The 15564-nt window shown below is 38.0% G+C and overlaps 1 protein-coding gene across 2 annotated transcripts in view; it reads right to left on the bottom strand.

Annotated features, from left to right (window-relative positions):
* Positions 1 to 424: 424 nt before the first annotated feature.
* The window catches only part of ZNF704 (zinc finger protein 704), a 349579-nt gene continuing 334439 nt past the window's right edge, over positions 425 to 15564 (bottom strand). Inside the window, exons 9-10 of one of the 2 annotated variants that reach the window (XM_020976199.2) lie at positions 14927 to 15056; positions 425 to 680 (exon numbers count right to left, since the gene is read on the bottom strand). In XM_020976199.2, the coding sequence (XP_020831858.1) occupies positions 14945 to 15056 (112 nt within the window). In that variant the 3' untranslated portion in view covers positions 425 to 680; positions 14927 to 14944. Of the gene's footprint in view, positions 15057 to 15564 lie in introns of both variants that reach the window. The other variant, XM_020976198.2, reaches the window with a different exon arrangement.

Here is a 15564-nt window from a genome sequence, read left to right as displayed (position 1 = left end):
CTGGGCTCCTTGTGGAAGATTTATGAGAGGATACCAGGTTAACAGATTTAGAATTGGAAGGGGCTACAGACATAGGCAAAAGCCGCATAGGGATTGAGAGGCTACGTAGTGTAGTGTTTATGACACCTCATATACTTACTCGCTAGAACCCTGGATAAGTCACTTCTCTGTGCTTCAGTTTCTTCATCTGTAAAATGAGGGGACTGGACCCTATGGCTTCCAAGATTCCCTCTAGTTCTAAATCTCTGATCCTATGATAGGTCAATATCTGAACAAAAGAAGGACTGCCCACATTGATGAGATCATAGCTCTATTGGAAGTATTAAAGTGAAAACCCCCAATTACTTCTTTGGGAAGCATTAAATCTATTCTTGTGCATAACTTGGCTACTGTTTGCTTAAACAAACGGACAACTAGAAGCAGATACACAAATCTTTTTTATTATGGGAAAGTTAGACTTACTCCATGAGAGTGAATCAGATACAAGTGCATTTAGATTCTTGGTCTGTGGACATCCTTGCAGTCGGTCAGAAGGGCTGGTTGAAAGGCTGGGACCCGGACCAGATTCATGCTAGGGCCACTCTCAGTAGAACCACAGGCAGTAAAACACAGGCCAGAGATGTGTTGTTAGACAAGAGAAGCAACAGCATGTTTATTGGTACATCCAAGCATCACAAAATCTGAAATCCCAAAGATTAGAGAACTCTGACTAAATGGTTTTCTTACAAACTGTTCTTTCTACTTAAATCGAATGCTCCCATGTCCCTAATGTATCAAATATGCAACTATAAGGAGGGAGTCATTTCTCTATTTTACACTTCAACGGGCAACAGAAACTGTAAACATTTGATGGTCCTCTGAAAGCCCATTTCAGGTAGACTGTGGCTGGTCTCTTGGGAAAAGTGCAGCTCAATTGGTGTGTACGCTGTGGACGGCTTTAAATCACAAACCTTCCATTTAAAATTGTTCTCACGATCCAGACAGCACCAGTTTGTTGTTGTTGTTTTTCTCTCCTGGTGTTAAATCTTTAGGAAACATGTATTTATTTTTACCAACACACGAAGTCCAAAACAATGAAAAGCAAAGAAAACAAAAACAAAGAAACCCCAACACATTCAAAATAGTTTTTTTTAAAGAGTAACAGTATTTAGAAAAAAAAAACACCAACATTTAAACTTTTTAATCTAATCTATGTACAATATGCCAAAAGCTAGCACAAAGCTGATGAACAGTCATTTTTAGGTTTCTTCACCTGAATCTTTACAGGCTTTATTTACAGCTAGATATCCAGAAAAGTAATCATCAGAACACTGGAATTTGGCTAAAAATCATATAAAAAACCACCCCTCCCCCCATACCTTCTAAATATATAGCAAATATATCCAGTATAACCCAAAGTATCAGGTTTGGAAGCTCTTTTCTCATATTTTAAAAAGTGAATTATGAAATGAAATGGCAGTCACAGATGGTTGAGAAACTCTTTCTAGACACAAAGCAGGGTCAGGATTGCAAAAGAATTGAACAGTCTGTGTATCCTATTAACAGGCAAAGGAAGAAGAGTATTTTTCACACTAAGCAACACAGATGAGTCCTGATAAAGGAGCAAATGGGGAAATGTTAACGAAAAGACTAGGAGCACAAGTACAAGTTGGATGAGGAAGGGGGCATGTGATCTGTATAGAATTCTGAAACAAAGGAAAATGTCTCCATGCTATTTTTTTAAACAATCAATGATTTGCTTTAAAGAAAGAAAATATTTCCATGTTATTTCTTTGAAATGATATAACCCAAACCTTTTAGAGCAGATTTGCCACCCTCCCCTCCCCCCCGGACTTAAAAAAAAACAAAAACACAAGAAAACATCTATTGCATTTATATTGCAGCTATCCTATGCAAGTACCTACAAACTGTATACAGTTTGGAGTCCCGAGTTATCACACTTGTTAAATAAAGGGTATACTTAATACAGCCAGCATTTTGCTCCATGGGTAAAATAGAAAAACACTTGTCATTTCTCCACTAAAATGGTTGGACTTGTATATTACAAAAAAGGTGATAGTCTGAAGTTAAATGCACTGACTTTTAAAAAGCACATCAGCTCAAAAAACTAGATGGATGAGTGTCTAACCTTCCCAGTGAGCACATGCAGTCAAGGTTTTTATGTACCATTTGCAATAATGATAAACATCTATGGAAAAAAAACCTTACTTGGACTCCATACAAAATACATGTTACTTGATGAAAAGTATGAAAATGCATAGCTTGGAACTGTTTACATTCATTCACTAATATTAAAGATTTTTGTAAGCAAGTTCTTTACCATCAGTTTCCCCATCACATTGAATTTCCAATGATCTAACCATCCAACTTCAAAATCATTGCCTAATTAAATAGCAAGTGTCACTTTAATGATAATAGGAAGATTGGCTACTTTTCCTTTTTTTCTTTTGTCTCTTTGTTCTCCATTACATAGATATATCATCCCCAAACCTAGGCTTTCTTGGCCAGCATTTCTATCTGTTATGTATCCCATTCTATCCCATTCTTAAAACAAAAAATAATTTCATTACATTATTGATTTTCGATTTGGTGTTTAAAATTAGCTAAAAGATGGCTTGGTTTTTGGGAGCAGAGGTTCTTTAAACCTCAGCATGGGCTGGGTGCGGGTGAGATTTGCCATAGTCATCATGCCCTCCCACCCACCCCCATCTGAAAAATGCTACTGATTCCTTCTCAGTAATTGCATTTGATAGTGCTCATAAACCCTTTGGGACCTAGCGAATTTCTTCTTATCCTGAGCTCTTCTAAAAAGTCTATTGGGTTACTGATACAGCTAGCATGCTGGAAACTGCATCAGGACCTGGTTTCTCAATACAGAATATGTCTAAATGGCAGAATATTTCCTAACCACTTAATGTAGAAAAATAGGAAAGTTAGGGCATATCAAGAAATTTCTGTTGCAAGGGAACATTTAGTAATGAATAGTATACTTTAAATAGCTAACATATAATCCCAATCCCTATATTATTTTAGATTTAGGGTATTTTTAGTGATTGAAGCCACAAAATAGGAATATTTTCAGGGTGTTGAGCTCTAGAGTTTGACCTACCTTAGTCCCTAAAATCCACAATGTGTGGCTAAGTCTCTTCTAAAGCTCTCCAGTAATGATTGAAGGGGGTTTACAAAATATTCAGTGAATACACCAACAAGGTCTTTTTCTTAACCCAGACATTGGTTAAAGTCAGAACCATCAATATTCAAGAAGCTAAAAGATGTTTTAAGATACAGACAAGAGTCTGACTTACAAACTGGTACTTTTCATCCTGAATTTGAGGAATTCCTATTATTAGGTAATGCTGATGTCTGAGGGGATATTTTGTAACATGAATTCAGGCAGCCGCAAACTGAGGCGGCAGTGGGTAATCTCTACTCTCTATAACGTTGTAATCCACAGTAGGCTTAGCCAGAACATCTCATATTTTGATTTCCAATGGAGGAGAAAGTTTTTGCAGCCTTGTAGAGGTGTTTAAAAATGTTTTGGGCTCACAGCTGCCTTCCTCTCCTTTCATGATGATTACAATAGAGTGATTATACTGGAGAAGACATTGCTCATTCAAATGATCAGGGGCTAGTCCATTTTCCTATTTAATGGAGGGTTAAGAATACGCCTTAAAGTGAGTGGAGATTAAATATGAAGTTGTCCTCACAAGTGTGGGTCTCCGTAAGATCTTTGTTTTGGAATAAAAGTCACTGGTTCTGACTGCTGCATTTAATTTTCCCCTACACCCATGATATTGATAGGGGTGGGCAACTAAAGCTATTAAATCCGAAAAGATTATCTTGCTTTTGCCAGCTATCAGAGCTCAAACAGACATTTCTGTAGTGAATAAAGCAGGTTGTGCATTCACTGAACATCTAAGCTGTTCAGACAAATGGAAATTTCTCCCTGAAGAAAGGTGGCGATCAGGTATGGGACCTGCCTTTCGAGCCACAATGACATTTGTCCCCCAGTGGACCTCCCTTTGAACCAGAAGTATAAATCAGCTGTATAGCAGCAGCAGCAAGTTACTGCAGGGTTGCTGCTGTCCTCTGCAAACATGGCAGTGTGGTTTGTATTCTTTTGATAAATAGCTAAAACATCAACATTTCATTGTAAGCTAGGCTGTTCAATTAATCAGACTAAGCCACCCAAAGGACAGAAGATACTCAAGTGGCTGCTAAGAAAACATACCCCTTTCAAACTCTTTAGTGCCTATTAGCTAGGATACAGGGAAACTGAGACCAAGAACTAGGTCATGGATGATCCTTTTCTTTCCTTAGCTCAGTCACCAGTTCTAAGGTAGTGATGGTACTGCCTTTAAAAAATAATTAGTGATAGTGAAAAGACAACGTAAACAAAAGATAAGAATTAGCCCTCAGAAATCAGATCAAAAGAAAGGAAGATATCCTCTTAATGGATAAACCTTTTCACCTTTTCCCTGAGCTGCTATATCTATTCATTAATTTTCTGAATAAAATAGAATGACTGCTGGGAATCAAATGCAATATTTAGATGTAAGAATTGTGTGCTGCATTTTTGGATGCATTTATAAAGGGGCCACTCTTTGGAAACATACTTAGTAACTATGCCAATGGTACTAAATCTGATAGAGCTTTAAAAAAAAAAGCAACAGAACGTAATCATCTTCTTTCAAAAGCCTGTAGCTTCCCATTGTGTGTGTGTGTGTGCGCGCGCGCGTGTGCGTGCACATATGCACAAAGTTCAGATTTCCAGAGCTATAGTGTTTATGCCAACTCAATTGAAAAGGATTCACTTTTCAGACATATATTAAAACTCATCTTCATGCATGTGTCCAGGTAATCTTATAATCTCAATATAGCCAAAAAGTTGTTGGCAACTACTGTAAAATGTGCTTCTATTTTAGGGTGTACCTAAAACACATACCCTAAGGAGGTGTAACACCAAGCAATTTTCCTTTTAATACTGTACATTTTGCATCAGAAAAACAATATCTAAAACATTCAATTTACTATAGAAGAAACTTTTGGGACATGTGTATTTATGAATATGTAACCAGACTAATATGAATTAGTAAACTATGATGAATTTCCCATAATAAGAGTCACTATAGTACTACATTCACCTCCTTGAAAGTAAGGAGCTGGGGCACAATTCTCCAGAAGCCTCTGGTAGCTCTTTGATAAAATCTCATGATAATGAGAGTGCTAAGGGTCAAGGATGATAAAGTAATAGAAGGGTGAAGTAAAACCCATTAAATCCATATTTTCCTTAAGCTATTTAACGATGGCTCAAGTTTTTTTTTTTAACTACACTAGAATTTGAGTAATTCCAATAAAGGGAACATCTAACTCTTATTTAACATTGTATTTTTCTGATCTGGCTTCCCCCAACTTTAAAATTTCAGTTAGCTTTTAATTTTTGGATGGATTTACTCTTATGGTAGATAAAAAGTGAACCTTCTAGAAGTAAAGAAACCCCACTTTTTTAGGGTAGGACAAACTTATTTGGCAATTTGGGACTTAACTTGGTGTTTAACATTTTAGGACTTGTATGTACATAGTTAAGAATGCAGACTAATTAGGCAGATTATTTTATTTTCATGTTCTATTTTATTATTCTTTCCTATTTGTCACAGACCTCTTTGAAGAGTAAAATTCTAATTATTCACAGCTGTTTTTTTGACAGTAGTAAAGAGGATTCTTCAGCTAGGGATGTACTGGAAATTGACAAGATAAGTTCTAGTGTATGAAGTACAGGTTATCTGATAACTCAGAGAAAGAAGTGGTTCACATACTCTTTTTGAAGTAGTACTGGAAAGTTCTCTAAGCTGGAAGCCTGGTAAACCTTAACTTCCCAGTCTGAAATCGCTCTTTATTCAGGCTTGTCTCAGGGTTTGAGTCCAGACGACAAGTAAACCCTGGACACCTTCTCTATTCTACAGAGACCCTATGAAGGGGGTAGGTTGGTAAATGCTTTAACAGCTAGCACAAAAAAATGTATATATGACATACTTTTAAGTTTAATCTTCATTATTAACATTTTCTTCATCAATTTCTTAAGTCTAGATGACACCAAAACAATAAATCAAGCCGTGATTTGTACTGTTTATCCATATCACACCGAAAATTTAAAAATCAGCTTTCATGAGCTGGCTCAACTTGGCTCTATCACACCCCTGCTCTATTAACTAATTTTCATACCATCCTCAGGTCTGAGACTTGTTTCCTTCTTCTTGCAATCTGAGTTAGTTCTGAGGCTGATTCTCAGGCTCATCTCAGCATCTGGGTTGGCTTTGGGGTGATGCATGTCCCTGGACAGGTCTTCCTGATCAGTTTAGACCCTAATCCATTGGATCTGCCCCAGAATTGACTCTAACAAGGAGCAGGTTTTAATCTTTCTGAATTAACTTTCATGGACTACTTCAAAACATAATTCCAAGTATTTACTTAGTAATGGCTTCAATATCATATTATCTTTCAAAACTAACAGCACTCAATTTTAACATAGGGCTTAAAAATTATTTAGGTTAGCTATCCAAATGAATGAATAATGTTCTAGCTCATCTCTTTCAAGATATAGCCATGGCTAATTCCCTAACTGCCCTCAGAGAAGCTTATATATGTATTATTATTATTTTTTAAATTTGCACAGAGCCTCCTTTGGAGATCCAGGGGAAGCTCCAGAATATACACAAAATTAATAGTTTTGTAGTAAGGTGACAAGAATTTTGCTAGGTCAGGTAAGAATAGTGGGGTTTCATAGCAAAAACTTGGGTGGGGAGATGGAAGGAACATGGAGAAGTGCAGAGAGGATGGCAAAGGGCTTTGGCATTAGAAAGCAAAGTGTGTTATCTTACGATAATTGCAGAAGACTCCCTTGCTGCCTGCTTTCAAGGTGCAACAGCTCTCCTGGGCTACTCCCTTCTTGTCACAGTGGTTGCGGTAGTAATATCAGTAAGAAAGCTTACAATTGCAGGGTTTTTTTTTTTCAGTGCTACTGGGTACTCTATAACCAGCAGGAGAGCTAACTTTGATCATGCTTCGATGACTTTTGTTTAGACAGAAGTCCAAGGAGATCACATTTCTGAATTTGTCTTCAGTAAAAAATAATTTCTGGTGAGATATGACCTCACTGACTTCTCTCTTCACTAAACAGCTCAGGTTTTCAGCCTCTCCATAGAATTCTAATGCATGAGACTGAGAGAGCAAGGGAGACATGACACAATGCTGGCTCTCATTATAGAATATATTGTATATACCTTCAGTAAGGCTCAGTCTACCTTTAGGTGAAACAAATATTTTTGGTTTAAAAAATAAAAATTGGTTGGGAATTTGACCCAAGATCTATGGGCTATAATACATACAAAGTTTTCCAGGATTCAGCTTGGTTTAATAGAAAGAGCACTAGAATCACAGGGTCTGAGACTGAATCCTGTCTCAATGACAGAGCCGAACAAGTCACTTCATGTCTGGGCCTCAGTTTCCTAAATGAATTATAATGTCACTTCCAGCTCTAAAGCTATGATCTCAGGATCCAGCATGATCCCTCAGATTTTCAGGTTTTAAGGCCTTTTTGAGGCCAAATGGTTGCCTGTCTTCCTGGTTACCTCAAAGGAGGTAGACCATTGAATGTGCATCTACCCTCTTCATTCTGGTTCATACTTAAGAATGTTCAGTTGTTTTAGTCATGACCAACTCTTTGTGACCCCATTTGGGGTTTTCTTGGCAAAGATACTGGAGTGGTTTACCATTTACTTTTCTAGCTCATTTTACAGGTGAAGAAACTGAGGCAAATAGGATTAAGTGACTTGTCCAGGGTCACATAAATAATAAGTGTCTGAGGCCATATTTTAAATTAGGAAGATGAGTCTTCCCGACTTCAGGTCTGGAACTCAATCCACTGCACCACCCAACTGCTCCATAAACTTAAGATTAAGATCAGGTAATGTTCCCCCACCTGAAAACCTAGGTGACACACATCTGAAGCATCTGGAAATGGACCTGATCAAAGTATATAGACACCACAGCTTTGTTTAAATAAAGCCAAAAATATTTAGGCAAGAATTAAAACCTTTAGTATACCAACCTCACTTTTAATTTAAAAAAAATTTGTTTTGATTAACATATTTGACTCTTGAGAACACAGTCACCTTCTTATAACTTGTGGTCCCTTATGAGTATATTTCTCACATTGAAAGATGAAGCATTTGGTTTGTTAGAGACCTCACTAAAGATATTATAATTAATTCTGGGAACTAAAGAGGCCCATCTCTGGATGATTCCCCAAGAATTCTATCTTTGGGCCTATAGAGAGATTAAAAAAAACTCACCTCACCCAATGTTGATTGATTTCTCATTATGTACAATTTTATAATTCCCATAGAGTAAGCTCATCTTTAGGACTGACAGCTAGTAACTTCATATCGAGCATCTTAAACAAGTAAATACATGCCCTATTTTAAAAAGTGCCTCTGTTAAAGTTGTTAGTTTAAAATGGCATAGGAAATGTCTCTTTTAGGATGTCTCTTTCACTACATAGTACTTTGAAGCACAACTTTAGGTCCTGGTAATGGTAATGGAAAGGAAGAGCTATAAACATGGGGATTCTCTTATTGTATATCTTCAGTTTGGCCTATTCCTGTCCTTGCTGCAGTGAGATAAGAGACCTAGTGAATGACCAGTAACTAGTCCAAATGGTGAAGCCCTTCGTTTAGGGAGTGAGTTGCATCGTTAGCACTAAAGGCTGCTCCTCCTCCTTCTTGCCCGACAGTGACATTGCCCTAGATGTGCTTCATGGAGATGAATAATGTCTCCACTGACCAATGATGATGCAGCCTGTGCTGACAAAGCATCAAGCATCTTGAAAAATGTTTTTGGTCCCCTTGAGAGGTTAAGCACCAGAGCTTATTAGCAGAGTCTCTTGCTTCTTAGAAGGGTGGAGGTTTTAAAATTGGGCTTTTTAAAAAAAACAAAACAAATGAAGTTAACTTTAGTGTTATTTAAATTTACACACTGATGTGACAAAATAGTGTTCTGAATCCCAGAATAACAGCAAAGTTACATAGAATGAGATTGTCTTGCAAAACAAACCAAAAAACTAACTATATACAAAAAATGATCAGACCAGTAATGCCTCCTTTGATTACCATTCCTATGACAAACACAAGCCTGGGAAAATCATGTATTTCTGCTTCCTGGGACTTACAACACAGGGTTGATATCTACAATGAGGAAACTCTTTAGTCTAGAGAGTAACTTTTATTTCCATAAGCTTATCAGGCTGACAGTCACTCAGTGTTAATAATGGCACCTAAACATTTTAATGCTACTTGTAGGCTTTCTAAACTAGCAAACTGAGATGCAAAAGAATTCTACCAAGATGTTCTAATAAGCAAAAAGTGCTGTAGGTTTGAGGGAGGTGGGGAGTTTGTTACGTGCAGCTCTGGTAGTTGTGTTTTTAGGGAGATGAATTTCTAGTAGACCTGTGTGCCCAGAGCACTGTATAATATGCTCCACAGCCACATTGGTATTCATGAATCCTACCCTGCTTTGGCTCTCATTTATATTCATGAATTCTACCAGGCTTCCACTTGGGTCAGCGCTACAGAAGACATGAAGAAAGATCGATCTAAACTTGACAGTATCTGGAAGAAAGCAGTACACCTTACCCATGAAGGTACTTCTAAGTTTGCACTACAACATGCTATGGAGTGCAAGACACATTTTAACCTGCTTCCATGTACAGACTTCCACTTATATAATATAGCTATTTAACTGTGGGATTGGAAAAGGAGATGACAAAACTTCATGTTTACAAGTACATTCAGAAAAGCTTTATACAAAGTCAACAAACACCTGCAGGGCTGCAGAAGCCACAGGCTATATCTGTTTGGGATTCAAATTCCAATCTTAGAGCTTCAGATCAGTTATAAATATATACCTATTCCTTAAGGGAGACACACACACGGCAGGGGAGGCGCTGCATGCTACCTAAGACAGTGGCCTCCCGTTAGTGTGTTTCTCTCCGATGAATTCAGACATCATCTTCATTTTGCTACATAGCTTTGACTAGAAAAAAAACACTAAAAATACATATTAAAACTCTTACTCCTGTTAAGGGTCCACCAGACCTAATTTACAAATGTTCTGCCCTTTAATTTTCCCTGAGGAAATAAGTATTATTTACATTATTTTGCAACTACTATCAAGGTATCCTACTTTATTTTAAAAGGGAGGGGAGGGTGATAACACTTGCCCTGCTGCCCTCAAAGGATTAAATGAGACTGTGTAAAGTGCTTTGTAAATGGTAAAGCACTGTCTAAAAGTGAGCTATTATTATATACAATTTTAGTCACTTCTCAGGCTAGATGAATGCTGCAGTTTTCCCTTTCTATAGAAGCCTTCCAGAAGGGAAAAAAAAATTAAAAGCATTTGCAGCACTGACTCTGGATTTAGAACTGAGATCTGCTTTCCAGTGTAGCTTAGAGTGAAGTAAAAGATAGAGTCCACTTATATTTAATTATCAACTTTAAAGTTCATAGGTTAGACTTCACTTTCAGAACTCATTTCTACCATGCAAATGAAGCCTTCTGCTAAAATTTCATGGAAAGTCAAAGGCCTATAACAACTGCATCACTCAGCTGAAAAGTTTCATTTGCAGATAACAGTTATGACCAGAAAGGCAATTCTGTAATAAAAGTGGCACCTCAGCACAGCATTTCTCTCCCTCTCTGCCTCCCAGGTCACAGTTTATGGACAAAAATATGGTGCAAAGCACAAAGTATGCTGGGTGAGTGAATTCATTGCTTGTGACTGCCCCGGGTGCTCCCAGCAAGAGAAGACAAAGTGGCCAACACGTATGGGATGATGGGGTGGGAGCATCCATGCTGTGTTTTACATTAGGGAGAGAGGTGACCTTTCCACCCAGGCAATGGAAGCTTTTGTTCTTCAGGGCCTTTCCCTCTTCCTTAGATGAGCCTGCAGTTTGTTTTCTTTTCAGCGAGCCATGATGGTGTCATGATCTGAGGTGGAAGGGTGAACCCCTAAATTCAGTTTGGTCATAGCACCACTCAAATCTGTGCCAGGTAGATGAACTCCTGCCTATGTCTTCTCCTACCTCCCACCTGGTTCCCTCAATGGGAACTCCCTTCTGTACTTTTTAAGTTCCCCTTTCAAGGAAGTTTGGTACATCTCTACCGGAAAGCACTGAGGGGCTTTGGCAAAAGCATTTTTTATGAGAATTATTAAGATAAATGATGCCTGATTTTAGAAGGGGCCATGCTGATCACAGTACATTCAGGGTACCATTTTCTTTTCAGATATTTGGGGAATACAGTGTTGGCAGTAAAGAAATGCCCTTTATAGAGAAGACAGGAAACTTAGCGAAAAATCATAAAGTGATGATCACAAAGATGCTCTTAGAAATATTTTTGGACCTTAATTCATATTCTTGTCACTCTTTCTATGTGGGCAGAGCTCCAGTTAGTTGCATGAGGCATTTATATAAGTAGCAAAAGGGTAGTTGGAACTTTCAGAATGAGGTCAAGTTCTAACTTTCCTTCCTCCTCCTCCAACCACCAAATGACGAATTAAGATGATATATTGCCCAATGTAATATTATAAAATAAATGTGGTTTAATTTGGCACTTGACATAAACAATTACAACCAAATTATCCTACTTCTTTAAAATAGATAAAAGAATTTGCTTTTGTAGTTTGGAGCCGTTTTTTGGATTATAAACAACAACAATGACCTTTCTTGGGTTTATATTTAAGAAGTCACAATTCCCTTTCTCCCAGGTCAGTTAGGGAAAACTTCACATCTCCCCGCTATCTCAAATGCCACAGTATGGGGCCTGGGTTGTTCACTATGCCAATGCAAGCATGTATTATGAAAGCAAAGCCAGTGCTGTGTACCCCTGGCTTTGGAACACTGTCTAGTGCCCAATAAAAACTTGCTCTCTGGAAACCAGTTAGATGAATAACTCCGGACCTTTTTTTGCATTGCTCTTCCCTGGATGATTTGGTGACTCAGTATGAACAATGATGACTTTAAACCAGGAGTTCTTAACCTAGGGTCTATAAACTTGTATTTTAAAAAGGATTTTGATAATTGTATTTCAGTCTAATTGATTTTCTTTGTAACCATATCTATTAAGAATATTATTCTGAGAAAGGGTCTATAGGCTTAGCCAGGCTGCCTAAAAGAGTCTACGACCTCAAAAAATGTTAGGAACTCTTGCTTTAAAACTGAAGTGATGGTTTGTGTAGGCGCCTAGGGAAGTAAGTGGCTGGGCTGCATAGGCCTCTCATTTCAGCTGTATCAAGTCTGAAAATCAGATGATGACTGAAGTTGGGGAGAGAAAATTATCTAGAGTACTTCTGGAGAACATCATACCACGCTAGAATATCTCCTGGGAGGCGGGGTGGGGTTTGAGGCCAAGTACAATGGCCACAGAAACTGATGCCATGCAGAGCTCTCCCCTACACCTAGGTCTCATGGAATGTGGAGAATTCAGTTCTTCATTACTAACAAATCAGATGAACAAGGAATAGATTCTATCTGTAAATAGGCCAAGGAGCTTCAGAGACTGGACACTGATCGTATTACTAGTCATAAGAGAAACCACAACAAACTCCTAACCCTACATTGAACTGTCCTACTGAGTGGGTGAGTAGTGTCATCTTGGTTATAAGACAGTAGTATGACAGGCACAATGACATGAGAGGGAAGAAAGTCTTGTTTTTTTGAGGGGGTGGGGAGACTAGGGGCAAATAAATGAGCGAGAAGATGATGGAATTTTTCAAAGACTGTTTTCATGGCTGACCCAGGGAATGTCATACTATATAGTAAGTATTAGAAAGCATTTTTCCCCCCAAGAATTGTGTTACTAAAGTTGGGTGAGGTTGTACAAATGCTATTTATTTTCTGATATCTGGAGCTAAAAGGTTTTAAAGAAGTATCAGTAGAACTGACTAAAAAGAAATGATTAAATCAGGCCAGTCATTAACCCATAAGAAACAAAGGACCATGGTTCTCTCTATGAGGGATCTGAAAAAAAAATTTGCCAGAAAGTAAGCATAAATAATGGGGGCCAGTATATTGCACTGTGCAACCTACCTGTACTTCCCTTTTTTTAAAATACAAAAAGGGAAATAAGGCATAATAAGATTTCAGTTTAGAAATTTGTGTGTGTATCTGTGTGTGCAATTTCTAAACATGGTAACACCCTTCATTTGTGCAATTTTACTTAACATTCCTATGGCTGATGCTAATTTTCGAGTTCTAAACAATACATCTTCTAAGGTGCTATTCTTCTTCACACAGGGGTAGGAGATAGTAAATGTTTAGTAGGGCAATAGGTTTTAGATTGGATGGAAAATTAACTTATTTGTAGGGCTGGGCCTAGCTCTCAAATGAATTTTCTTTTAAGCTAAGGCCTTCAATCCTGTACATACCACCTATTTTAAACCTTGACCCTACTAAACAGAGATATTCCTATAACTACATCTTGTATACATCCAACATGGCATTTTCCTTTTGTTAATTGTATTTTCTCCACTCAGATAATTATCAATAAATAGCCCCAAAATTTTCAAATGATAAAAAATAAAGGTCTGTATCTTGCATTAACCCCTACAAAGATCTATAGTATTCATTAACCCATATACCAGACATGCAAAAGCATAAAAATCTATAAAAGTGCACTCAAAATAGGAACCGGTTTTCTAACCTCCAAATGACTTTTTAGAATGGATGAGACTATGTAGGCTGTGTTCTGCATTTAAAACCAACCTCACAGGCTTATGTATATGGGACATTTCCAATTTTTATACCTTTTCCGAAAAGTTAGTTGTGGAATTCTTTTTCTTTTTTTGTGGAAAGGACTAGTGACCCATTAAGCTGGCAACAGTCTCACAAACAAGCAATAATAGTAAACAGAGCTGAGCTGCTGGTTTGGATCACATCCCTGAAAAAAAGGATTAAGGGTTACCCAGACGGCTACATGGACCAGTTCTTGATGGAGTTGCAATAAGATGAAGAGAAGCAGGATGCTGCCCCTCATGGCATGGCCACTACATCATAGAAAGCCAAGCAATTAGAAAAAGCTTCTTGGGAAATCAAGTGAAGCTTCCAGATGTTTCCCAATGATGACAATTGGATTTCCTGATCTCAGCTCATGGCTGAAGTTTGCTGGTGATTTCCATCATTTGTTATCTTTTTTGTTTCTTAAAAGGCCCAGGGGGCTTACAGGTTAATAGCTCCCACAGGACTTCTCGTGTGTGGCCATTTTTTTTTTAAAGAAAACCCCAAATGGAAAAGAAATCATGAGTGCTGTTTGTCCCTATAGCACAGCAGGGTACGCATGGCTCCAAGGGGTCAAATGGGAAAGAGAAGCAAGACTGTTCACATTGGGAAATACGGAGTAAAGTCCATTCTTTGTACAAATGCTGTTGAATAAACTGTAGCTTATGTGGTGGGTTGCTGTCAGAAAAAAAAAATCTTGGAAGGTTATGTTAGTCAGAAAATATAGCAAAAGATACCTCCATTCTAGGGAAAGAAGGGTTTGTTGTTTTAATTGCTACAGAAGTTCACAGTACAGTTACAAGATCTACTGGGGCCAGGGTGGTGAGGAAGTCACAGAGCAAAAGGTTAACTTTTTTTTTAACTTAAAAAAAAGTTATAGCTGCTTCCAGGTTGGATACTGGTTGGTGATGCTAGTTACTTTAAAAATTTTTTTGCTGTTCTTCCACACACAGGTTTCTCGAAGGGCTTCACCTTGGCTACGAGTGCATTTTTGTGGTTAATGCAAAAAGCTCTTTTCAAAACCAGGAGTGGAAGGAGAGGGCAAGAAAAGTGTCAAGGGCAGCTGTTGGCAGGCTCTTGGGCATCCACACCCCGCACCTTTGAGGCTTCCACTCTTCAGTCAATGAACCTTTGGCAGGCCTTCTTCCAACGGCACGCAGTGCACCACATGTCTCGATTCTCCATGCCATAAACCTTCCGGCATTTTTTGCCCTCCCCCCGTGGCTTTCTGTAGGATAGAAAAGAGGCATCTAATCAATGGACTTTCTCTTGAACCTGAAGCCCAAGTCTCAGTTTCCACATTGATAAAACAGGGACAAAAATATTTGTAGTACGTACTTCACAGGTTGTTGTGAGGATGAAATGAGACAAATCGTGTAAAGTGCCTTGTAAATCTTGAATCTCTATATAAATATTAGTTATTATTATCAATCAATTTATTAGGAAGCATTTATTAAGTACCTACTATGTACTAGGCACTATGCTAGTTACTGGAGTTATATTAATCTCCTAAAAGCAGAAAAAAACCCCTGTAACTATATGAAGAAATGGAATTCTATCTGGGATTTCAAGTGATTATTAAATTTTGGGAATGGCATCATTGAATTATAATGGTTAAGCCTAGATAACTGGATACCTTGCTGTACCTCTTAAATTTTAATCCCCCTATTTCTGGGATGCAGATGCAACTCCACTAAATATTTTTGGAGGTGGTATATAGTAAGTGGGAAGAACAT

This window comes from Phascolarctos cinereus, unplaced genomic scaffold (assembly GCF_003287225.1).
Source record: "Phascolarctos cinereus isolate Bilbo 61053 unplaced genomic scaffold, phaCin_HiC Scaffold_4;HRSCAF=312, whole genome shotgun sequence".
Lineage (NCBI taxonomy): Eukaryota > Metazoa > Chordata > Mammalia > Diprotodontia > Phascolarctidae > Phascolarctos > Phascolarctos cinereus.
This window is presented reverse-complemented; position numbering and strand designations above follow the sequence as displayed.